We start from the raw sequence: 26095 nt of genomic DNA, 5'->3' as shown, positions 1-26095 counted from the left end.
AGAGAGAGAGAGAGAGAGAGAGAGAGTAAAAATTGACAAATGGATATAAGGATGTTTATTAGCAAATACCTTATGGAAAAGCAATAAAAAGTAAAGTAGGATATACTCATAAAAGAAAGTACAGGATGGAGACAAAAGTAGTAGTATCATGGGAATTGGAAATCCAAATAAATGTTAATAGAAAAAATAACACAAAACAATCTATTTTCACCAAAACAGCTATCTCAGCATTATCTTCATTAAGTAGTTTCCCTTAACCAAAGCAACTGCACTTGAGTTATGGGGCATTGAAGACAGGAAAAAAGTTAGAAAAAGACAAAAGGTAAAATTTTTGCATACAAAATTGCTGCTAGTAATAAACTGAGGCAATGCCACTTAAACAAGCACTCTGGAGTGATACTTGCTAATACAACACCTGTTCTATATTTCTGGAAAATATTTATGCTCAATTATTCGTAACCTACTCTAGATAGAATAAAAATCAGCTGAAGACACTTGTCTCGCTCACCAAAAACTACACTAGAACGTTAATTAACAGGATTAAGTATAAAATAGATGATGCAATCTTAAAAGTGCAGGGGTTTTAAAAAGAGGTAAAGGAAGTATGGATCAGATTTTCAGTATTAGACAAATATGCGAGAAATATATGGCAAAAGGTAAGGAAGTGTATGTTGCATTTAGGGGTCTGGAGAAAGCCTATAATACAGTTGATAGGGAAGTGATGTGGAATGTGATGAGGTTATATGGAATTGGTGGAAAGTTATTGCAAGCAGTGAAGAGTTTATACATATGTAGCAAAATGTCCATTATGATAGGAAATTAAGAGAATGAGTGGTTTCCAGTGAGAGTGGGCTGAGACAGGGATGTGTGATGTCGTCATGGTTGCTCAATTTGTTTGTTGATGGAGTTGTAAGAGAGGTGAATGCTCGAGTGCTTGGTCGAGGATTTAAACCGATAGATGAGTGATCAAGAGTGAGAGCTAAATTAATTATTGCTGCAGATGATACTGTATTGGTTGCAGACTCGCAGAGGCTGGGTTGATAAAGAGTTTAGAAGGGTGTGTGACAGAAGGAAGTTGAGAGTTAATGTGGGTAAGAGTAATGTTATGAGATGTAAGAGAAGGAAGGGAGATACTAGATTGAATGTCATGTTGAATGGAGAGTTACTTGAAGCAGATAATTCAAGTACTTGGAGTCTGCTGTTGCTGCAAATTGTGGAGTGGAAGCAGATGTACATCAAGAGTGAATGAAGGATATAAAGTGTTTAGGGCAGTGAAGGAAGTGGTAAAGAATAGAGGGTTAGGAATGAATGTAAATAGGGTTTTGTATGAGATAGTGATTGTACCAACTGTGATGTATGGATTGGAGTTGTGGGCGATGAAAGTGACGGAGAGACAGAAACTGAATGTGTTCAAAATGAAGCGTCTGAGGAGTATGGCTGGTGTATCTCGATTAGATAGTGTTGGGAATGAAGTAGTGAGGGTGAGAATGGGGGTAAGAAATGAATTAACAGCTAGAATGGATATGAATGTATTGAGCTGGTTTGCCCATGTAGAGAGAAAAGAAAATTACTGACTGCAGAAGGTGATGAATGCAAGAGCTGATGGGAGAAGTACTGTACAAGAGGAAGGCCAAGGTTTGGGTGGATGGATGGAGTGAACAAAGCTCTGAGTGATAGGAGTAGGGGATTCAGCATATGAAGCTTCATTATAGTGGATAATGGAGGAGGGTGGGCTGTGGCACCCTAGTAGTACCAACCAAACTCAGCTAAATTCGTCAGGTTGAGAGGAACAACGATAAGAAAAATCCCCCTTTTTTTTTTATGTTAGCTACCCCCAAAAATTGGGAGAAGTGCCATGGTAGATAGATAGGTAGATCAACTAAGACACAAAAGTCTTGATCTATCAATTATCTAACATCTTACACAGAATTATCAAGCAATAGAACAAGAGCAATGAGTTAACAGTTTATGCCTATTTATACATTCATATCACCTACAAAAATTATATCAAACAACACAAATCTATTTGAGCTACTTCTCTACTCGTAATGAACTTACATATCCCTCTCAATCTATTATTTCTCATTCCCTTCTATATCCTCTTAAACATTTATATAAAATTATTTAGTATTTCTTTTTCACTCACTGGTTAATACTTCTGTTTTACTTACATATTTACATATGTATCTACTTTTCATTCACTTAATATAGAATAAGTTTCCTTCCACTTATATTATTATTATCATTACTAGCTAAGCTACAATCCTAGTTGGAAAAGCAGGATGCTATAAGCCCAAGGATTCTAACAGAAAATAGCCAAGAGTGAGGAAAGGGAATAAGGAAACATATGAAAAATTGTGCCTGAGTGTATCCTCAAGCAAGGAAACGCTAACCCAAGACAGCAGAAGACCATGGTACAGTACAGGGGCTATGGCACTACCAAGGACTAGAGAACAAAGGTTTGATTTTAGTGTGTCCTACTCCTAGAAGAGCTGCTTATCATAACTAAAGAGTATCTTCTACCTTGACCAAGTGGAAAATATCTATCGAACTAAAGTTTCTGTTCCACTTATAATCGTATGCCCTTGAAATTTCCTTTCACCTGTATGTTCACCAAATTCCTTTAACTTATCCATTTGAACAAGATAACTTTATCTTTCACTTATACAATTTAAGTTCCTTACATCCCAAAGATGGATGAGAACTGGCATCCCTATAAACAATACAATCCATGAGTCACATAAATGAATGAAATCGGGAATAATTAGCAACTGCTATTCCATTAGAGCTTTATGTTTTAATTAAAAACAAACATATCCCAAATACAAGTTGCAATGAAAACTAGCATGATGAACTGCACATAAAAATATTATGGTGATAACACTGTCAAACATTAAAGTTAATTCTTTATGCAATACCTCGTCTCAACTCAAGGGAAGACTCAACAAACATAACAAGGCTTGTAATTGTAAAGCTTTAAAGCTCTTCATATGCATGGTTATGAAAAGTGAATAACTGAGTCAGCTTATTCAATAAGTACTGAGAACATATCCAACAATAACAGTGAGTATCAAGAGTGGAAAAAGCTAAGTTTGTCATACTTGAGTATAAGAGGACATGAGCTTCTCATATACATAAGCAGATGTTTTCTCTTTCCGGTCTTGTGTTCTGAAGGATCAACAAAACTTTCTGTCAAGCTCAATTTGAGTCAACATGCAGCAAGCCAGTCAAATTTTTATTAACTCACTCTTCCTAGATCAAAATTTTTCACCTGTAATAAAGAAAAATATCTGTCTGCAAATGATTTTAATAACTCTAGGGTAAACACTCATTCATAACTTACTTGCACTGGCTATCAGTGGGCTGATTCATGACCCGGGCCTTGATTACGTCAGCAGGTGTTCCCAAGATAGTCGACACCAATCCAGAAAATATACTGCAATACGAATAATACAGACACTGATACTTCCTGTTTTCCTTGCTTACTCTAGGTACACTACTGACCACCGATGAGACTCCAACAAAAGCTGCAACACACAGCTTTTCAAATCAAAAACTATTAAACTTGAATTCTGTACTTGTGCTATTTTCTCTCTCACTTCTTGCATACATAGCTGCACCTATTGTTGGAGCCCCATCCTACTAGATTCCTTTGCTTAGGAACAAGCTCAATTGGAAACGATGGGATAAGCTAGTATCCTTAACATGAATACAACATACTTGACCAGTTCAAAAGGTATGAATACAAAAGATGAATAAAACCAGCGTTTCCAATGCCCAATGAGCAGGCTCACATCTACACATATAAACCTGCTGCTGCCCAGCAAGATAATGGTGGCCATCTCCTTAAGCCATGGTGGACAAGTCTAACCCACCTGGCCCTGTTGTCTGTCGGCTGGTTCATTACCCTGGTCTTGACAACGTCACATGGCGTGCCCAGGGTCGCTCCAATCAAGCCTGAGCACGCGCTGCAAGAGTAACATGTTTCCACGTTCCAAATTCACAACCCAATTAATTTTTGTATAAACAAATAAACTTATCATCATCAAAGAGATCCAATCTACTAATCACATTCATTCTCTATCAGATGTTAAACATTTGAAAAATAAATCTTGTGAGCAAAATGAAATTCATGCTGATAATACCCATCTTTGGAAAACAAAACTTGTTAGAACTGGAAATGTGATTCTTTCATCCAGAATATTGAAATTCTACTTAGTATGAAAATTACTTCAAAACCATACATGAATGATTCATTTTATATCTGAAGTACTACACTCAATAAATTAATTGTAAATAAAATTAGACATTTCTGACACCAGAATCTATACTATTCCTCATCTTCTAACAAGTTTCAATGACTTCTTAAAACTTTGAATGGAAACATCTGGAAACCTGAGCGTATTCTACATGGACATACCCACAAAAGTAGTCATATGAGACTTTTCGGAATAATATAAAGGATACCATAAGTTCAGTGGTAAAGTTACATAAAAATCAAAATGACAGAATGATATACACAAGCATCAGAGATGGACAGGGAATTTACAGGCAATTCACATAATTCAAACAGACTACTGAGTTATATATAAAAATAGACATGTAAAATTATACAATGCCTTTTTTTAGCAAGTTACAGCTTTTTATCAACTCAATACCAGGAAACCCAAATTGGATAAAGATTGGTAAAATATCTCTTAGGATTTAATTGCAAAGACTGGTCATTAAATGTTTGTTTTATTAGGACAATAATTTCATTTCTTCACTTGTTTTAACCCTTTTTATCAAGTTCTTCATTCCAAAAAATTATCTAGAGAAATTGTTATGTTTGATCTTGTCATATTTAAAGAAATATTGGTTGTCATCTTCATTCTTATACCTAAAAGCTCAGAACTATGTGTACTTAAAAACATCTCTAATACAGTATGTTGTAACTTATACAACGAGTACTCAGCCTTTGGGTAAGAACTATTTATTTATTTCATAAAATTGCAGCAAACCTTACCCTATGAAGAGATTCAGACTAATAGGTATAAATAGTGTGATGCACATCACGAGGTTATATGGGTGAGGGTCACTACTGATGAACTAATGTGGGGAACAGTGGCAGGTTGTGCACTGTCAAACTGCACTAATCGATCATTTTTTTTAAAGAATTTTATAAAATTTATAAATAATTTTTTTTCCATGTGTAAATTTGTTTCGTTTTATACAATATTAAAACAGTGGCTAAAAATTTTCTGAAGCAGCCTCCCTACGCCCCTAATTCTAGCTACAGTGCAAGCTACCACTGACTGGGGGAGAATGGAAATTTCAAGAGCAGTTTCTATGTCCTCCATTGAAAATCATGCTCAATCTTTTTAATATTGTGTCAAAAAGTAATTAACCATAAATCTAACTTCCTTTTTTGGGCTTAACATTCTCTTACTTTCAATTTGTTAATGCAAAAAGATTCCCAAAGTTTTTGCCTAATAAACTATCACTTATACAGTCTGCATTCCACCAGGACTGGTTCACGTTTCCTTAATAGGTAATAGATTTAAAATATTTGTAACACAACTAATTTGGACATTTTACTATGAAGTATATACCATTTTCATATAGGTCCTACTTATTTGACAAGTACATAAGCTGAGATTGTAGAATACCAACATACATTATGAAGTTTGGCTGGTGATGAATAATATTGAAGCATTATACCATTTTCATATAGGTCATACTTATTTGATAAGTAGCCAAAATGGCCTGACCCAAGATTGTAAAATCCCACTTAACCCCTTCAATCTCACCAACATATGAAAAAAAATTATCCCTCAAGTCCCAAGTCCATTTTTGGAACACCTTACTTAATTCCCATTAACGAAAAATGAATTAGCATTAAAACTTTAGAATATCTTTTATTGTATCATCATCTGCACTTACACCTTGGTTACATTAAGCCAGTCATCCCTATCTTGAGCTTTTAAATCAATACTTCTCCATTCACCATCTTCTATTCATGTTTCATAGTCCTCAGCCATATAGGTCTGGGTCTTGTAACTCTTCTAATACCTTGTGGAGCTCAGTCAAAAGTGATGATAATAAAAATTATAAAAAAAAAAACAACTTAGTGCTAATACGTCATTATATTAAAAAGTTTTTGTTATAAGGAACAGACGTCATTTAAAATATAATTTTTCTATTGCTATCAATCTTTAAAATTATACATTTGGTTCATATCAATCCTTCTTGTTTTTAACTACGTATGGAAATGACACTTTCACATCTTTTCAGTCAGAGAATAATGATTTTGGGTGGCTGCCATTCACCATGACATTGAAACGTAACATCAGGAAACGTGAGTGAACTTTTGACTCAAGAAGTTAAAATACAAAATGCTCAGGTTTCCAGAGTGTTTTAAGGTAAAGGAAGATTTACAAATTCTTTCTCAACTGTGTCCTTAAGAAATATTTTATAATTGAAAGGACTAGAACATGAAAAACGCAAACTTTTTTGTCTGTAACGAAAAAATTATTCTAGAGAAAACGTTACCTGCACAATGCATGTGTCCAATATGTATCAGGAAATTTCCAATTGTTGACGAAAAATCGTTTCACCGAGTCGTATGTTGTTAGGTCCCCCAAATTTACAAGTGCTGAGCGATACACATTTGGCATACATCCTTTCCATAAACCTCGCATTCCACCAGCACCATAGATTCTCAAAAAGGCCTCGCTTGCCGAGTGGATTCTGAAAAGAAAGTAAAATTTAAACATTTATCATTTTAATACGAAAAAGTTTGTACAATATCCTTGTAACAAGCCTCAAAGACATGTTTAAAAAATGTACTTCATTGTCGATTCATGCCAAATGACACGCACAGCACGCAACAGAAAGTGCTTGGGGTTTTTTACATTGCTCCTATTCCCAAAGCTGCATTGCCTTACATATTTTACTTTGCAAGTGTTCCCTTTCACCTCTTACTATCTGGCTGTCTAATTTCCTCAATGTTACAATCCCCTATTTTCTACATTTCATTTAAGAAAAAATCCTTTGGGTATGGTCCTCAAGAATCTAGAAAAATTATCACTCCTCAATAAAGACAATTCATATCTATAAGGTAAATTGACTTTCTTGTCTGTAACAAACTATGCTTAAACTACACTGTAATGTAATCCCCTTTTCTGAGTGAGGATACCTTAACGTGGTGAAAAGGTTTGGGTATCGCTGTGATCAACAAAGCTGTACTAGTCAGGGCCACCCATAATAGGTTGATTTGCAGTTAGCGATCATGCAGTACAGGACAACAGGTCTCTAGAGCAGACTGGCTGTCTTGATCTCCTCTTATATAATTAACACTATTAAAATATAAATCGTAATAACCACCTATCGGATACTTGCATCCACACCTGCCAAACCAGGCACCACCCACCTACTCACACAAGAAAATAAGGTGCCCTACCATGGATACTATCTCTACAGCTGCCAGACATTAACAGGATTGCCTGGTTATGGGGCATGAAAAAAAAGTTACAGCAGCAATTAATTAACCCAACCTTTCATCAAATCCCGGACTCCATGGCCCCTTCACTTCACCATGACCTACTTGAAAAAAAAAACCTAAGCCAAGGTTAGCACCAGATGGGTAAGTGAGAGTGAAATACCTTATACATACTTATTAAAATGTTAAAATATTAAAAAGTAGGCATAAATTTTACCAAATGTATAATGTCACTTGTTATATGACCCAAAACTTACAAAAATAGAAAATACAAATAAAATGTTGAATACAGCTCATAAAGTAATCATCATTGGTAAGAAAATAATTCCGCAAACATATTTGCAGATAATCAAATTATGACAGTTTAAAGAAACAAAGATTAAAAACTATGATGAATATAAAAAAACAATAGAATCAGTGCAAAGGAAATGTTACATACAGGTTCATATCCTGTAGTGCAAATAGAAAGCTTAAGTATTTGGGAAAATATTAAAAAAATAGAGCACAAGATATTCAAATCAAGCAAAAAAAAAACTTTTTCATTAAAATATAATCCGAACAAACTTTAATGAAATGATGAAATTTTAAATTTTAAGTAAATATTCTCATTAGGAAAACAGTCAACAATGAATGCTTTGAATTTACATATGAACCAGTAAAGGCATGAAACATCAATGTCCTGTATCTCTGATATAAAAAAGAATGATACAGCATGCATAGATATTAAACTCTTCAAATACTGAAACTATCAACAGCAGCGTAAGAAGGGGTGATTTTCTGCCCCATTCTGGAGGTTGGTCACCCTCTCTCAGGAACCACTGATAGCCTCGACTGGTAGTTTTCGTCAGTCTCGAATGGGCAGACTTCTTTGCCGAGAGTAGATGAAACACTTATAAAATACTGAACCGAAATTTATATTAAAATAGGCTTTAAGGAGAATAGAAATTATGGGAAGTGATATACAGCCTATGGCTAAAATTTTATGAGGTTGAGATTTGTATAACAGTTTTGCTTGGCATTATTAGGTTTAGCTTCGGGAAAATATTTTTTCAATAGGACACAGTTTCAAAACAAACAGCAATTTCTGTTGAAAGCCAAGAGAGTGTATGACATTTAACCAAATGATGAACATAGTGTAGTGTTCCAAGTTTAACGTAAGAAAGGTAAGAAGTAGTCCTCTGTGAAAGAATGTAATTTCTCAGCAATTTCTTAGCAGATAGCAACAAGCTTTCCCTTAAAGTGTGGTACGGACTGATGAAAACATGTGGAGGCCCTTTTTTTTTGGCAATTAGGATACATGACAAAAGAAATGTAATTTAGAAAGTTAATATAAAAATAAATTTGTTCAAGAGTTTCCTTTGCTAAATAAAAAGTATTTTGCAGTATCCTCCTTTACCTCTCAGTCCTGCTCATACATCAGATATTGTATATTACAATAACTTAGCAGTAAGATTATGTGGTAAGAGGTAAAGCCAAATATGAAAACAACTAAAGCTAATCCAGTGATAGAGTAATAGAGGTGAACTCAATTGAAATAATATAAAGAAATAGAGATATTAGAGGGCGTGTTATGAATAGGTGATTTGGTGGTACAGTATTATGAAAAGTGATGGTGTGTTATGTCAGTCATTAGAGACAGATGAGATAAATGTATAATTCATATATCAATTATCAATAATGAAGGGTATATTCTACTTAATTCTATTTCTTTCTATTTCAACTAAATTTTATGAGGTATGTTAATAAAGTACTGAAAATCATTACAATACTAGATAATGAGTAACAATTCATTTCAATTTGTTAATTGTAAATTTCTCAAGATTATTATTTCAAAAATATCGAAACTATATTTTCAAGTGTTTCTATAATGATGATATCAGTAGGTAGAATCTAGAGTGAAAAAAATTTATAAATTGATGATAGAGTAACAAGAATTTATAAGACTGTAACGACCATATGAGTTATAGCACGATAAACAATATCAACAAGAAAGCAAAGTAATTATACATCTACTTCAGTCATACTCTATCAAGTCCTTTCTTCAAAATATCAATGTTATGGTACTTGATGGTCCCACTTAGATACACTTGAAAAATCTAGATTCCCACATCCACTATACATCCAACATCCAAATCACTAAAACCAGCTCTAGAAACTTAAGGCTTGACCATGGAATCTACAGTAATAAAATCACCAGTACGTCAGAACAGTATACAGTACCAACATAGCAAAAGTCAGTTGCAGGCTTTGTAACAAATACATTTAGAAATAACTAAAGAAATAGACTAATTAAATTATCAACCCCTTCGTACGGAGTGCAAGCTTCCTTCCATAAAGTACCACTGCACACACGAATTCTTGGTACACTGCTTTGAAGAAGTGCCCCCAGCTACACCCTTACTGCGTGAAGAATACCTGTGTTTTGACCAGTCCAAAACCTCTGTCATCTCTTCCTACACTGTTTGGTTACTTGCCGCGAAGTAAGGGTGTCACAGGGTGCACTTCTTCAGAGTTAGGTGTAACAGGGACTCCTGCGTCCAACCGTACAGCGGATCTGTGGGAGGGTGGGACATATACATTCCAGGGAGATACAGTATCTAATTCTAAAAGAGACCGGAAACACCCAGCCCAGCTCTACTAAAACCAGAAACACCATGCCGGGCTTTGTTAGAAACGTACCCATGGCCTACAACCTTAGGGTTAAAATAGTTTAAAATACACGTTAAAGGGTATTTCACTTTACCTGGGGGGTTTTCCTTCCAATCGCCGTCGTCCTTCCATCTGCATTTGGACTTTCACCAAGTCTGCAGGAGATGCAAGGAACTGGGCGATCCCACCAACAACAATGCCTCCCACAATTGCTTGCCTTGATGTAGAAATAGAAAACTCATATTAATTGTCCTTCAACAGAAATCTTACAATATTTATGTAGTGTCTATTTTCTTTAGAACTGCACAGTGCTTCAATCCTGTACAGTATATGCATTCTATGCTAAAATTATCTAAAAAGGTTTACTCGTTGATTTGGCACAATCTGGTATCACAATGATTTCAAGACTCACAAGAAATGAAAAAAACATTAAATACCAAAGAACATATAATGACTTAAATGTGTGAAGTCTTTATATGTATGAACAGTAGTATCGACACAGTGAAATATTAAAGTCAATAGTAAACCAGTCACCATAAAATTTTTTAAAAGTTGTAATAGTCAGCGCTACGCAGACTGTAACAGTTTAAATAAACTTAAATGATTGAACAATATAAAAGACATCAAAATGAATGAGGAAAACTATTAAAAATCAAATGACTATGGAATGAATTTAAGGGAAAAATTAATCGCAGAACTTAAATACGGATACAAAAAAAAAAAAGTTTAAAAATAAGAAACTGAAATTATAAAACAACGGCAAGATATGGGACACACAGGCTGCACCATTAATATGTAAAATATAAAAGATTTTAAGGCCATAGCACTATATCACAATGAGATTATGGTTTCTATTGGGTAGGTCAAACAGAGCAACAATAATATATAAACATGAAATTTAAGCTAAAAACTAGACAATGCACCCTTACTGGGTCAATGTACTATATTCAAGTGATATGTACTATGTGCAAAATAAAGGATATACAAGTAATCAAGCAAATATGCAGGCAGAAGCTAAAGCAGGATACTGTATAAGGAATCTAAATAGTGATAAGAAACTGACACTTACAAATTAAATCACAAATACCAAGTCAATGAATGACTGAATATAAGAAATTGAGAATTAAATTACCAAACTAAGAAATAATGATTGAGAAAATAAACAACAGAAAATCAGAAATTGAATAATAAAAGTAACATTATTGATTGAATACAGTACTGGTAATTGATAATCTGAGAAAATAGCAACGATAGCAAAAGCCCAGCACTATAGTCCATTTCTTTTAGCGATGCATATTTGCACCGACTCGCGGCGATGCCCTTTTAGCTCGGAAAAGTCTCCCGGATCGCTGATTGGTTGGACAAGATAATTTTAACCAATCAGCGATCAGGAAACTTTTCCGAGCTAAAAGGGCACCGCCGCGAGTCGGTGCAAATATGCATCGCTAAAAGAAATGGACTACAGGATTTATGGCATCCACGACTGTAAAAGAAGAAGCATCCCAGCAAACGGGATGTAGCGTACCAGACTGGCCTCGTACCATCGGGTCGTGTCGTGAAGAGGTGATCTCGCACTTTTTCGTATAAGACCATTCGAGTCCCCGAGTATATCAAATGCCTGAAATATATTGATAATTAGTGTTAGTTTACACACAAATAATCAACAACAAAAGGGTAAAAATGGCCTTTCATTTATAATGAAAATAATAAACTTGTGTAAAACACCACAGTATTGTAATTTATTTTTATAATTTATTGCCTTCTTGAAATAAGAATTGCCAAGTTTTATTCTTATTTTAACTGTATAATTCATTGCGCTTCCTCAAACATGAAACAAAGTCATATAAAAATTATAAGGGATTATTATTTTATCATGTAATGAATAGTAGATATTAAAAAACTTGAGAGAGAGAGAGAGAGAGAGAGAGAGAGAGAGAGAGAGAGAGAGAGAGAGAGAGAGAGAGAGAGAGAGAGAGAGAGAGAGAGAGAGAGAATATTAGTTTTTTTTTGTAACAAAATAATTCATTAAAATTCCTCAAAGATGAAACAATTAAAGTCATATAAAAATTAAAATGGCACTTAAAATCTTTAGTTACTGAACAGCAGATAGATATAAAAATTATATGTGTGAGAGAGAGAGAGAGAGAGAGAGAGAGAGAGAGAGAGAGAGAGAGAGAGAGAGAGAGAGAGAGAGAGATAATTTAGTAGTCAGTATGAAATATATAAGTGCCTTACCTATATACAGCTGGAGTTATTCCTTGCCACAGCTTCAAGAATCCTTCTTCTTGTATTATACCCACACCAGTTCCGGCCAGTCCTCTGTAGGGTCTCTGTTCATGAAAGATATACGTATGTCAGAATCAAGAAATTACTCTTTACAAAAAAATCTCTCCATGTTTCAAACAAAGAACTGTACTGTTATCTAAAATTTTTTTTAACCTAACCTAACCTAATCTATCAAACTACCCTACCCTACCCTACCCTAACCTATTCTATCGTAAGTTAACCTACCCTTACCTAATCTAAGATGTAGTAGCAAATAAGAATTTAAAAGGGAAAACCAATAAAAATGAAAAACATCAAAAAGCAAACAATAGAAGTTTATTCATGTCTGCATCAAACCTTCGATGCATGATAGGTTTTTATGGTAAGTATGGAGGTTAGTTTACAGATTTTCATGTTTCTAAAGGCATCTCAATAGACATCTGTTTCTTTTCATTATTACTTTATATACAAAGGAACATAAAATAAGAAAGCAGAGTCCTTTAGTCAAGACTAAAAATTCTTTTCTTGGGTTATTAGTTTTTCTTATTCACTTCTTAAATTTCAAAAATTTTCATTCTGTTCTGTTATTAACTTACACTGAAAATAATTAAAATACAGACAGGGTTTCTAACACAGAAATCTATAAGGTAAAAATCCCTAAAAAAAACATAAATCTATACGGTAAAATTCATAAAACACAAAAAGCAGTACAGTAATCTGTTTACAGAGCAAAATCAGTTACTTGCCAATGTAACTTTGGATATATTTTCAGAAGAAAAGATATTGATGACAGGAATGAAGTGAACACAGAAAAATTCCTAATGGTTAACAGTAAACATAACTAAACAATTGTTACTATAGTCCATTTCTTTTATCGAGGCAGATTTGCACCGACTCGCAGCGGTGCCCTTTTAGCTCGGAAAAGTTTCCTGATCGCTGATTGGTTAGAATTATCTCGTCCAACCAATCAGCGATCAGGAAACTTTTCCGAGCTAAAAGGGCACCGCTGCGAGTCGGTGCAAATCTGCATCGCTAAAAGAAATTGACTATAGGACCCAGTCTGAGTTATGGGTTGAACTGTACCCAAAGAACCTTACATTTTAATAAATGAAAAAGGTAAAAACTATGTATGTGATCAATTGTAAGTAAAATCTATATGTAAACTTTAAATATAAACTGTATAACTTGGAAGTACAAACTTCTATGAAAATTACACACAGAAACCGTAAGGGAACAAATAACAAGGAACAGCAATGGACACACGATACATGTTACCTTACTTACAATCATATTTCCATTCAACCCCTTCTCTCCTTGGATCTGCAGCCTGGTTTTGGCCAAGTCCAATGGATAAGTTACTGCCAAAGGAAATGGCACATTAAAATATGGTACAGTATAAACAAGGAAAAAATGAAATATAACACCCAACTGGTTTTTCGTCATGTGTATACCATCCCTAAATACTGTATTTTTTTCAAAACAATAGTGGAATTTGTTAACCCTTTTACCCCCAGGGTATTTGGAAATTTCCAACCCTTAACCCCCAGGGGTTATTTTTTTTTTTCAAGCACATTTTGCAGTATATTTTTTTAAAATTGCTCTAACAGCCTTAATTTTTGTCATAGAGAGGTCAGGTTGGTCTCATTCTCTTGGAAAATGCCTGAATTTACTAAAATAATTATCAAAAATATGCAAAAAAAAATTTTAAATAGCATTTTTTTGCAAGGACGTACCGGTACGTCCATGGGGGTAAAGGGATGAGTTTTGTGAAACGTACCAGTACGTCCTTTGGGGGTAAAAGGGTTAATTACATTTTTCTTGTATCAAAAGTGCAACTAGGCATGAGAGCTCCTATTCTTACAAAAAGTGAGGTTACAGGAATTGGTGTATAGTATAATATAAATTGAGAAGTCCACATTCTACCAGACTCACTTAGGTATGTTATTTTTGCAATTTTGTTTTAAGTATCTTTCTCATGGAGTTACACAAAAACAAAGAAACAGATATAACAATTAAGTTGGATACAACCTTTTTAAATCTAATCCCACTCTTGTTAGAAATTCAATAATATAACTCATGAAAAACTTTGATTTCTGGCAAATATTTCAGTACTTTAATCCTTCATAAATTCGAGTTATAAACTCTCAGGATAAATATCCACAAAATGGGTAGTGCCAACAGTGTGCCTTCCATTGCATACTGTAGGCCATGTTATAATCTATATCTGTTCTCTTTTCTCTCTTTTTATTCAAGTGCATAATTTCTTTAGCTTCATCTACTGTATATCCATTTTTTTCTTTATTTTCAAATTTCAAAAATAAATTCAGTCTATAAATAAGCTGGTGTTTTAATTAAATTAATTCAGAAATAAAATAAAAAATGATTTCACACATTTCATTATCATTTTATTATTACTTTTGAGTAGTATACCTTAGGAAAATTTACCTCAAAAAAGATTACCAATGTTAAACTGTAGACAGAATTTAAATGGAAAACTTGCGACCTGCAAATTAATCAGCAGGTCAAAATTCTCTTGACCCAAAATGAAACTTTGCAGTAATGAAAAAAATATGACTAATATCACTATTTCTATTAAAATATGCTGAGCTATACAAGCGACAAATCCTAAACTTAAAAGTCTTATTCAAATTCATAAATTCACACAGCCTGAAATACATATGCATGAACCTTGCAAATTTGGACATGTCTCATCTGCAAGTACATTATGACCTAATGAATTGCATAGGCTATGCATACATAGAGAGAGAGAGAGAGAGAGAGAGAGAGAGAGAGAGAGAGAGAGAGAGAGAGAGAGAGAGAGAGAGAGAGAGAGAGAGAATAAAAATATTTCTTTAATTTGTAAAGGATTTCCACCACTGGAAATTAAATGCTGTCAACATAGATCTGAGGTGAGCCTTCCTATGAAGAGCAATAATCAATTTCCATCTGGTAAATCCCAAATTTTTTTTCATTTTAATGAAAACACCAATTGAATGGCATACCCAACATTCTTAAGCAGCCCAGACATGAGGAAAACACGAAAAAGGGGAAGTTTATTAACATTATTACTATCTAAGCTACAACCCTAGTTAGAAAAGCATTTTGCTATAAGCCCAAGGGCTCCAATAAGGAAAAATAGCCCTGAGAGGAAAGGAAATAATAACACGGAAGTGATAGAAGGGGTAAAACAGAAGCAGGGAGGTATTCCAAAGATGGTATTTGAAGGAGATTCATTGAATAGCGAAATGCAGTTCAAGTAATAAAATAATCATTGCAATTCTAGAACGAAGTCCCCATTCATATGGAACAGGCATATAAACCCATCAACTTGGAAGGCTATCTTTCCCCCTCTCCCACTATAAAAAATATACCTGATAAAAGAGAAAATAAAATAAATAAATGACTATAGGGATTACTGTATACAAAAAACAAACAAATAAATATATAAACAGTATTAAGAGCAAGAAAAGTTAAAGGAAAGTGCCAGGTGCTTCAAAGCCCACTATGCACCCTCTTCTAATCTAACAGGTATTCAAATTAACATCACAGACAGGAGGGACTTCCTGCCTCACAAGCATCTTCAAAGGTACCATTATAGAAACTTAATTGTAAACTTCCTGTGATTATTGTTTATAATGGCACCTGAATCACCATATTGCAAACACCTTGTAAGGAGTGCCAGTGACAGAGCCTGTAGCTATGCATGATGTAGATGCCCCTAAATGGTTCTTGGCATGCACGGCTAGAATTCCTTGTGCCTTTTACTTTTAATTCATTCTCTCTTGGTTCTTGTAATATGCTCTTCAAACTTGACATTATTTAGTTCTAATTTTGACTTATCAATGAAGAGTAAATTCTTTGTAAATCAGAGGTATCCAGAGGTCTCATCAAAATTATAAGATTATAGTTAATGAGAATAATATTGAAACTCATAATAATGCAAAGTAAGCCTTACCCATCTCTGCCGTTGTTGCAGCGCAACAAGATAAGATGTACTTGAACCATGCTGCATCTGCAAAGTGCTGCTTGGGGGGTGGGAGTACCCCCCTCTGAGCAACTACCATCCTGAAAAAAAAAATAAAAATTATAAAATACTGTATATCATTAATTTTGTATCTATGAATGGATGAAGGGGTACATTGTGAAACCTCAGACACATTCCTTTCATTAATATTCAAATTCTCATAATTTATTCCTTATATAATTAAATAATGCTCATTGTTCCTCATTCATATGACAGAAAATTCTTATATATTCTTATGAGCAAACACTAAATGGAATCTTAATCAGGATTAGTTTACAAATCATTCTGAGACTTAATAAATTTCTTTATTTTCGATTAAGTTTATTCATTTTTCCTTAGGATTAAACAATCATAATAATTTTAAAATTTATAATATTTGTAATAATTTTAATAACTAGGATGGTGATAATAATTCTAATAATTTTAATATTAGACATGATAAAGCACATAAATTCAATTATCTTAATTCAAATTTTTAAACAACTTTGAGTCTGGACAGTATTGGGATGGGTGCCCAAAAGACAGGTGGGTTGAGAGGAATGTCACCCCATGAATAACTGCTTTACACCAATAGGAAATAATACTGGTGCTATTATCTTAAGGGGTGAAATAACGTAGGGTGTGTGTGCATATATATACATATTTATACAACTGCAAGTTTGTGTGTTAATAGATGAAGCAGTTAAACTTAATGGTATAATGCAGCTTTTCAAGGTCAAATAGCTAAGTTAGATAACTGGCAACTGATAAGGGTTATCAGCCCAAGTTTTTATTAAGCCTTTCATACAAAGTAGGGGTCAAAATGTTATCAGCCTTGTTATCATATCTTTTTTGTCTCAACACTCAGAAACACTGTCTACCACCTGAAACCCTTTCCAATCCTTTTCCGAAGTTTGGTTTTCCAATGGCACATTGAGCATTATCTCTTAAGAGCAAAATATAATCAGAAAGAGGAATTTAATGCTCATCAGCTGATCTATATCCAAAGAAGATAAAGCTAAACAGAAATAAAACCGTAAAATTCTCAATCCATTGAATCAATAGAGGAATTCAAGTTAAGATTAGTAGTTTGTCTGAATACTCCAAGATAATGGTACTTGAAGAAATTAATGAACATCATCACCAGGTCAATTGTATTTCATAAAATCAAGTGAAGGTCAATAAAATTTGATAAAATAAACTCAAGGTTAAAGATCCTTGGTAAAATCAACTCAAGGTTAATTAATAAAATCCATTTGTGGTCAATGCTATTTGATAAAATCAACTCAAGGTTGATGGTACTTGGTAAAAATCAACTCAAGGTCAATGAAACTTTGTGAAATCAACTCAAGGTCAATGAAACTTTGTGAAATCAACTCAAGGTCAATGAAACTTTGTGAAATCAACTCAAGGTCAATGAAACTTTGTGAAATCAACTCAAGGTCAATGAAACTTTGTGAAATCAACTCAAGGTCAATGAAACTTGAAAAAATAAACTCCAAGGTCAACGACTGTAAAATAAACTCAAGGTCAATGAAACTTGATAGAATAAACTCTAAGGTCAAAGATCCTTAGTAAAATTAACTCAAGGTCGATGGTACTAAATAAAATCAATTCAAGGTCAATGATATTTGATAAAATCAACTCAAGATTAATGGTAGTTGATAAAATAAACTCAAGGTTAATGGTACTTATTAAAATCCATTCAAGGTCATGGATACTTGAAAAAATAAACTCAAGGCCAATGGTACTTAATGAAATAAACTCAAGGTCAAATATACTTAATGAAATAAACTCAAGGTCAAATATACTTAATGAAATAAACTCCAGGTCAATATTCGGTGAAATAAACTCAAAGTCAATATTTGGTTAAATCAAGGCAAGGTCAACTGTACTTGATTAAATCAATGCAAGGTCAACTGTACTTGATTCAATCAATGCAAGGTCAACTGTACTTGATTAAATCAACGCAAGGTCAACTGTACTTGATTAAATCGACGCAAGGTCAACTGTACTTGATTAAATCAACGCAAGGTCAACTGTACTTGATTAAATCGACGCAAGGTCAACTGTACTTGATTAAATCAATGCAAGGTCAACTGTACTTGATTAAATCAACGCAAGGTCAACTGTACTTGATTAAATCAATGCAAGGTCAACTGTACTTGATTAAATCAACGCAAGGTCAACTGTACTTGATTAAATCGACGCAAGGTCAACTGTACTTGATTAAATCAACGCAAGGTCAACTGTACTTGATTAAATCGACGCAAGGTCAACTGTACTTGATTAAATCAACGCAAGGTCAACTGTACTTGATTAAATCAATGCAAGGTCAACTGTACTTGATTAAATCAATGCAAGGTCAACTGTACTTGATTCAATCAACGCAAGGTCAACTGTACTTGATTAAATCGACGCAAGGTCAACTGTACTTGATTAAATCAATGCAAGGTCAACTGTACTTGATTAAATCGACGCAAGGTCAACTGTACTTGATTAAATCGACGCAAGGTCAACTGTACTTGATTAAATCAATGCAAGGTCAACTGTACTTGATTAAATCAACGCAAGGTCAACTGTACTTGATTAAATCGACGCAAGGTCAACTGTACTTGATTAAATCAACGCAAGGTCAACTGTACTTGATTAAATCGACGCAAGGTCAACTGTACTTGATTAAATCAACGCAAGGTCAACTGTACTTGATTAAATCAATGCAAGGTCAACTGTACTTGATTAAATCAACGCAAGGTCAACTGTACTTGATTAAATCAATGCAAGGTCAACTGTACTTGATTAAATCAATGCAAGGTCAACTGTACTTGATTAAATCAACGCAAGGTCAATTGTACTTGATTAAATCGACGCAAGGTCAACTGTACTTGATTAAATCAATGCAAGGTCAACTGTACTTGATTAAATCGACGCAAGGTCAACTGTACTTGATTAAATCGACGCAAGGTCAACTGTACTTGATTAAATCGACGCAAGGTCAACTGTACTTGATTAAATCAATGCAAGGTCAACTGTACTTGATTAAATCGACGCAAGGTCAACTGTACTTGATTAAATCAATGCAAGGTCAACTGTACTTGATTAAATCGACGCAAGGTCAACTGTACTTGATTAAATCGACGCAAGGTCAACTGTACTTGATTAAATCAATGCAAGGTCAACTGTACTTGATTAAATCAATGCAAGGTCAACTGTACTTGATTAAATCAATGCAAGGTCAACTGTACTTGATTAAATCGACGCAAGGTCAACTGTACTTGATTAAATCGACGCAAGGTCAACTGTACTTGATTAAATCAATGCAAGGTCAACTGTACTTGATTAAATCGACGCAAGGTCAACTGTACTTGATTAAATCAATGCAAGGTCAACTGTACTTGATTAAATCGACGCAAGGTCAACTGTACTTGATTAAATCGACGCAAGGTCAACTGTACTTGATTAAATCAATGCAAGGTCAACTGTACTTGATTAAATCGACGCAAGGTCAACTGTACTTGATTAAATCGACGCAAGGTCAACTGTACTTGATTAAATCAATGCAAGGTCAACTGTACTTGATTAAATCAATGCAAGGTCAACTGTACTTGATTAAATCAACGCAAGGTCAACTGTACTTGATTAAATCAATGCAAGGTCAACTGTACTTGATTAAATCAACGCAAGGTCAACTGTACTTGATTAAATCGACGCAAGGTCAACTGTACTTGATTAAATCAACGCAAGGTCAACTGTACTTGATTAAATCGACGCAAGGTCAACTGTACTTGATTAAATCAATGCAAGGTCAACTGTACTTGATTAAATCGACGCAAGGTCAACTGTACTTGATTAAATCGACGCAAGGTCAACTGTACTTGATTAAATCGACGCAAGGTCAACTGTACTTGATTAAATCAACGCAAGGTCAACTGTACTTGATTAAATCAATGCAAGGTCAACTGTACTTGATTAAATCAACGCAAGGTCAACTGTACTTGATTAAATCAATGCAAGGTCAACTGTACTTGATTAAATCAACGCAAGGTCAACTGTACTTGATTAAATCAATGCAAGGTCAACTGTACTTGATTAAATCAACGCAAGGTCAACTGTACTTGATTAAATCAACGCAAGGTCAACTGTACTTGATTAAATCAATGCAAGGTCAACTGTACTTGATTAAATCAACGCAAGGTCAACTGTACTTGATTAAATCAATGCAAGGTCAACTGTACTTGATTAAATCAACGCAAGGTCAACTGTACTTGATTAAATCAATGCAAGGTCAACTGTACTTGATTAAATCAACGCAAGGTCAACTGTACTTGATTAAATCAATGCAAGGTCAACTGTACTTGATTAAATCAACGCAAGGTCAACTGTACTTGATTAAATCAATGCAAGGTCAACTGTACTTGATTAAATCAACGCAAGGTCAACTGTACTTGATTAAATCAATGCAAGGTCAACTGTACTTGATTAAATCAACGCAAGGTCAACTGTACTTGATTAAATCAATGCAAAATCAATTGTATTTGACAGAATCAACTCAAGATCAATGATACTTGATAAAACAATCAACTGGGAGTAATTATACTTAATAATGGTCACTAAAGATTAACCTGTGCAAGACAAATGCTACACTAAATGATAAAAATATATACTCTTCCTTTTTAAAGTGCGCATTAAACTTTCTCGCACCTTTCAGCACTGGGGAGGGGGTTTCACTGCCATCAGATATACATACTAAGACTTACTGTCCAACTAAAGTAGAAACGATGTATAAAAACTGCATTTAAAATATTCCATAACCTAACAAGAAACTGTCAACAAACCACAGGAGTCTGGTATGAGCAGCACTTTAAATGAGTTCTAATATGAAGCATTGAACAGAAGCAGTAAATATTGCGAGTCAAAAAACTCCTCATTGTATGATTGAAGGAGACGAAATTTAACTTATTGACTGATTAATGATTCAAACATACGTTTTTGCCGGGCCTGGTGACTGCTTATTTCATTTATATCTAAACACAACCTTTTGAATATATTGTAGGGGATGTTCTTATGAACACATACAGAGCACAATTTGTGAAAAATACCATATTAAGAAACTGTTCATGGTGTTGTATAACTTTTATCTTATCAGATTAATTAATTATCACTTATTTCGAAGGAGGTTATCTTCCCATACATAAAAGGCTACTTTCAAAAACAAACATCGCCAATTTCACATAAGTAAAGAAGGCCATTTACGCATACCTAAAATGGAGACCATTGTCACAATTTTAAAAGGAGACGATTGTCAAGAGTCACACATCTAAAAGGAGGCCATTACCAAACGTCTTAAAAGGCCATTGTCACACATCTAAAAGGAGGCCATTGTTACATGTCTAAAAAGAGGTCATTATCATATATCTAAAAGGAGGCCATTATTACATGTCTAAAAAGTGGTCATTATCACATGTCCAAAAGGAGGCCATTATTACATGTCTAAAAAGTGGTCATTATCACATGTCAAAAAGAAAGCAATTGTCACACATATAAAAAGGAGGCCATTATTACATGTCTAAAAAGTGGTCATTATCACATGTCAAAAAGAAAGCAATTGTCACACATATAAAAAAAGGCAAGTATCACATCTAAAAGAGAGCCATTGTCACATCTAAAAGGGGGCCATTGTCACATATCTAAAAGGGGGCCATTGTCACATATCTAAAAGGAGGCCACTGTCACACATCTAAAAGGGAGCCAGTGTCACATATCTAAAAGGCCATTGTCACATATCTAAAAGGAGGCCATTGTCACATATCTAAAAGGGGGCCATTGTCACATATCTAAAAGGAAACATTGTCAAACATCTAAAATGAGGCCATTATCACACCTAATATGAGACCATTTTCAATTGTCACCCCTATAAAGGGAAGCCACTGTCATATATCTATGAGGCCATTGCCACACCTATAAAAGGAGACCATTATCCCACATCTAAAAGGAGGCCATTGTCACAGCTATAAAAGGAGCTCATTATCACACATTTAGGAGGAGGCCATTGTCAAAGCTATAAAAGGAGGCCATTGTCAAAGCTATAAAAGGAGGCCATTATCACAAATCTAAAAGGAGGCCATTATCACACCTATAAAGGAAGGCTGTTGTCACACATCTAAAAGGATGCCATTATCACACTTATATAAGGAGGTTATCGTCACACAATTAAAAGGTCATTATTACACCTAAAAAAGGAGGCCATTATCACACATAAAAGGAAGCCGTTGTCACACCTATAAAAGAGGGTTGTTGTCACACATCTAAGAGGAGGACATTGTTACGTCTAACTGGAGGTATGAGGCTATTATCACATCTAAAAGGAGGTCATTGTCACACCTATAAAAGGAGGTCATTGTCCCATCTAAAAGGAGGACATTGTCACATCTAACTGGAGGTAATTTTCACACCTATAAATGGAAGCAATTGTCACACACCTAAAAGAAGGCCATTGTCACACCTACAAAAGGAGGAAATTATCACACCTAAAAGGAGGTCATTGTCACACCTATAAAAGGAGGCCATTGTCATATTTATAAAAGGAGGCCATTGTCACAGCTAAAAGGAGGCAATTATCACATCTAAAAGGAGGCCATTGTCACATATCTAAAAGGTGGCCATTATCACACACATAAAAGGAGATTGTTGTTACATCTATAAAAGGAGGCCATTGTCACGTATAACAGGAGGTAATTGTCACACCTATAAAAGGAGGCAATTGTCACACATCTAAAATAGGACAATTTTATATTGTTACCCCTCTAAAAAGAGGCCATTGTCTCTCATCTAAAAGGAGACCATTGTCTCGCATCTAAAAGGAGACCATTTTCCCACATGCAAAAGGAGGCCAGTGTCACACCTAAAAGGAGGCCAATGTCACACATCTAAAAGGAGACCATTGTCACACACCTAAAAGGAGACCATTGTCACACATCTAAAAGGAGGCCAATGTCACACATGTAAAAGGAGGCCACTGTCACACACCTAAAAGAAGACCATTGTCACACATCTAAAAGGAGGCCATTGTCACACATCTAAAAGGAGGCCATTGTCATACATTTAATAGGACTTCATTATCACACATGTAAAAGGAGGCCACTGTCACACATCTAGAAGGAGGCCATTGTTATACATTTAAAAGGACTTCATTTTCACACATGTAAAAGGAGGCCACTGTCACACATCTAGAAGGAGGCCATTGTCATACATTTAAAAGGACTTCATTACCACACATGTAAAAGGAGGCCACTGTCACAAGTCTAAAAGGAGGCCATTGTCATACATTCAAAAGTACTTCATTATCACACATGTAAAAGGAAGCCACTGTCACGCATCTAAAAGGAGGCCATTGTCATACATTTAAAAGGACTCAATTATCGCACATGTAAAAGGAGGCCACTGTCACACATCTAAAAGGAGGCCTTTGTCGTACATTTAAAAAGACTTTATTATCACACATGTAAAAGGAGGCCACTGTCACACATCTAAAAGGAGGCCTTTGTCGTACATTTAAAAAGACTTTATTATCACACATGTAAAAGGAGGCCACTGTCACACATCTAAAAGGAGGCCTTTGTCATACATTTAAAAAGACTTTATTATCACACATGTAAAAGGATGCCACTGTCACACATCTAAAAGGAGGCCTTTGTCATACATTTAAAAAGACTTTATTATCACACATGTAAAAGGAGGCCACTGTCACACATCTAAAAGGAGGCCATTGTCATACATTTAAAAGGACTTCATTATTACACATGTATAATGAGGCCATTAGTACACCTATAAAACGAGGCCATTGTCACACATCTAAGAGGAGCCTATTGTTACACATTTAAAAGGTGTTCATTTTCGCGTGTAAAGGAGGCATTTCACACATCTAAATGAAGGACATTGTCATATCTAAAAGAGGTCTTATTCACACATGTAAAAGGAGTACATTCTCTCATTTATAAGAGCATGCAATATTCTCATAAATGAACAGAGGTCATCTTCACACCTTTCAAGGACATTCACACGGGTTTAATCAATACTCCATAATGAGAAAAATGATAAAACTTGTCATTTATTATTTTCTCGAGAACCAAATTTGTTTCTTAATCATCACACATGAGTATTTTTGCTTATAATTTATGGAAAAAAAATCTGTTCTCAAAATTTTTTTTGCTTAGATAATAAAAGTCATATTTCAACACTCTATTGTTTCTTATCTACTTGTGCTGAAATTAGATTATCCTGAAAAGAAGTGTGATCCTATAATTGACAAAAAAAAATAAATAAATAAATAAAAAAATAAATAAATAAAAAAAATAAAAATCAGCATAACAGTGAAGACCAGAAATGATTTAACTCACCGATTGCTATTCATCCTTGCAGCTTGAAAAGTAAAATAATACAGGTCACATAGGGTCACGAGAAGATTCTATTTTTTTGATCAGTTATAATAATAATCATTACTACCATAATGAGTAATCATTAATAGTATAATTCTAATGCTTATTACAATGAAATGTATTAATGATAATTAGTATTATCATTTTTTATAAATATAGAAAATGGATATGAGTATAAAATGTAGGAAATACTAAAGACTATATTGATGAAATTAATAAAGCATCAAATAAATCAATACTGAAAATTAAGGTTTTCCAATTAAGAGATGCAACCGAAGAATATAAAAACGAAGTCAATTACGCAGAAACACGTCACAAACATGTTTGCAGCCCCATTAGTGGAAAAGAAATCATTGCCCTTCGTTTGGCATCAGCCTGAAGGGCTGAGAATGCAGCATTTTATTAAATAAACCAAGACAAACTCACCACACCCACGTTCATTATGGAGGGTACTGGAGATGGGAGGAGGAGGATGGAGGGGGAGGGGGGACGAGGAGGAGAGGAGAGGAGGGGGAAGGGGAGGGACAAGGGTGAGGGGGGACGAGGAGGAGAGGAGAGGAGAGGAGGGGGAAGGGGGACGAGGAGGAGAGGAGAGGAGGGGGAAGGGGAGGGACAAGGGGGAGGGGGAAGGGGAGGGACAAGGGGGAGGGGGGACGGGAGGGACGAAGGGGAGGTGGAGGGGAGGGGAAAGACGAAGGGGAGAGGAGGGGGAGGGGGACGAAGGGGGAGAGATGAAGGAGGAAGGACGAAGTAAGGGACAGGGACAGGGACGAGGGGGAGGGGAGGGACAAAGGGGAGAAGAGGGGGGAAGGGGAGAGGGGAGGGACGAGGGAGGAAAGAGGAAGGAAGGGACGAGGGAGGAGGGACGAGGGGGAAGGAGAGGGGGAGGGGGAGGGGAGAGGTTATCTCAGCATTAAGGACTTAGAAAAAACTGTTACATAAACGTAGATTAGATTAGCCGGATGGTCTGTGTCGAAAGGTTTACTGTGCTCTATTCAAGGGAGCATTGCGTCGAATGCTGTATGGGTCGATATCATGAAATATACAGGTAGTTTTCATCTCTATAGCGAAAATAAGACGTTATGTTTTCTATCCCAATATGAAAAATATACCACAAAAAAATAAATATATTCTGTAAGAAATATCTAGAATAATCTGTAAGAGATTGATGTAGTGGCGCTTATGAGAAATAAATATGATCTGTTAAATTAAATCCTGTAATTTGTATGTATTGTATTGCATAAGCTGAATAAGCAACGCATA

At 34.9% G+C, this 26095-nt stretch overlaps 1 protein-coding gene across 6 annotated transcripts in view; it reads right to left on the bottom strand.

The window, feature by feature from the left end:
* Ucp4A (Uncoupling protein 4A) overlaps positions 1-26095 on the bottom strand; it is a 68683-nt gene that overhangs the window by 14343 nt on the left and 28245 nt on the right. For 2 of the 6 annotated variants that reach the window (XM_068352874.1, XM_068352875.1), the window contains exons 2-8: positions 16350-16459; positions 13670-13752; positions 12365-12459; positions 11655-11747; positions 10224-10346; positions 6532-6729; positions 3344-3436 (exon numbers count right to left, since the gene is read on the bottom strand). In XM_068352874.1, coding sequence (XP_068208975.1) covers positions 3344-3436; positions 6532-6729; positions 10224-10346; positions 11655-11747; positions 12365-12459; positions 13670-13752; positions 16350-16458 — 794 coding nt within the window. In that variant the 5' untranslated portion in view covers position 16459. Of the gene's footprint in view, positions 1-3343; positions 3437-3875; positions 3969-6531; positions 6730-10223; positions 10347-11654; positions 11748-12364; positions 12460-13669; positions 13753-16349; positions 16460-24793; positions 24816-26095 lie in introns of all 6 variants that reach the window. The other 4 variants (XM_068352873.1, XM_068352871.1, XM_068352870.1 and 1 more) reach the window with 4 other exon arrangements.

The sequence above is a fragment of the Palaemon carinicauda genome, chromosome 29 (assembly GCF_036898095.1).
Source record: "Palaemon carinicauda isolate YSFRI2023 chromosome 29, ASM3689809v2, whole genome shotgun sequence".
Taxonomy (NCBI): Eukaryota; Metazoa; Arthropoda; class Malacostraca; order Decapoda; family Palaemonidae; genus Palaemon; species Palaemon carinicauda.
The sequence above is the reverse complement of the archived record's forward strand: the minus strand, read 5'-3'. Positions and strand labels throughout refer to the sequence as shown.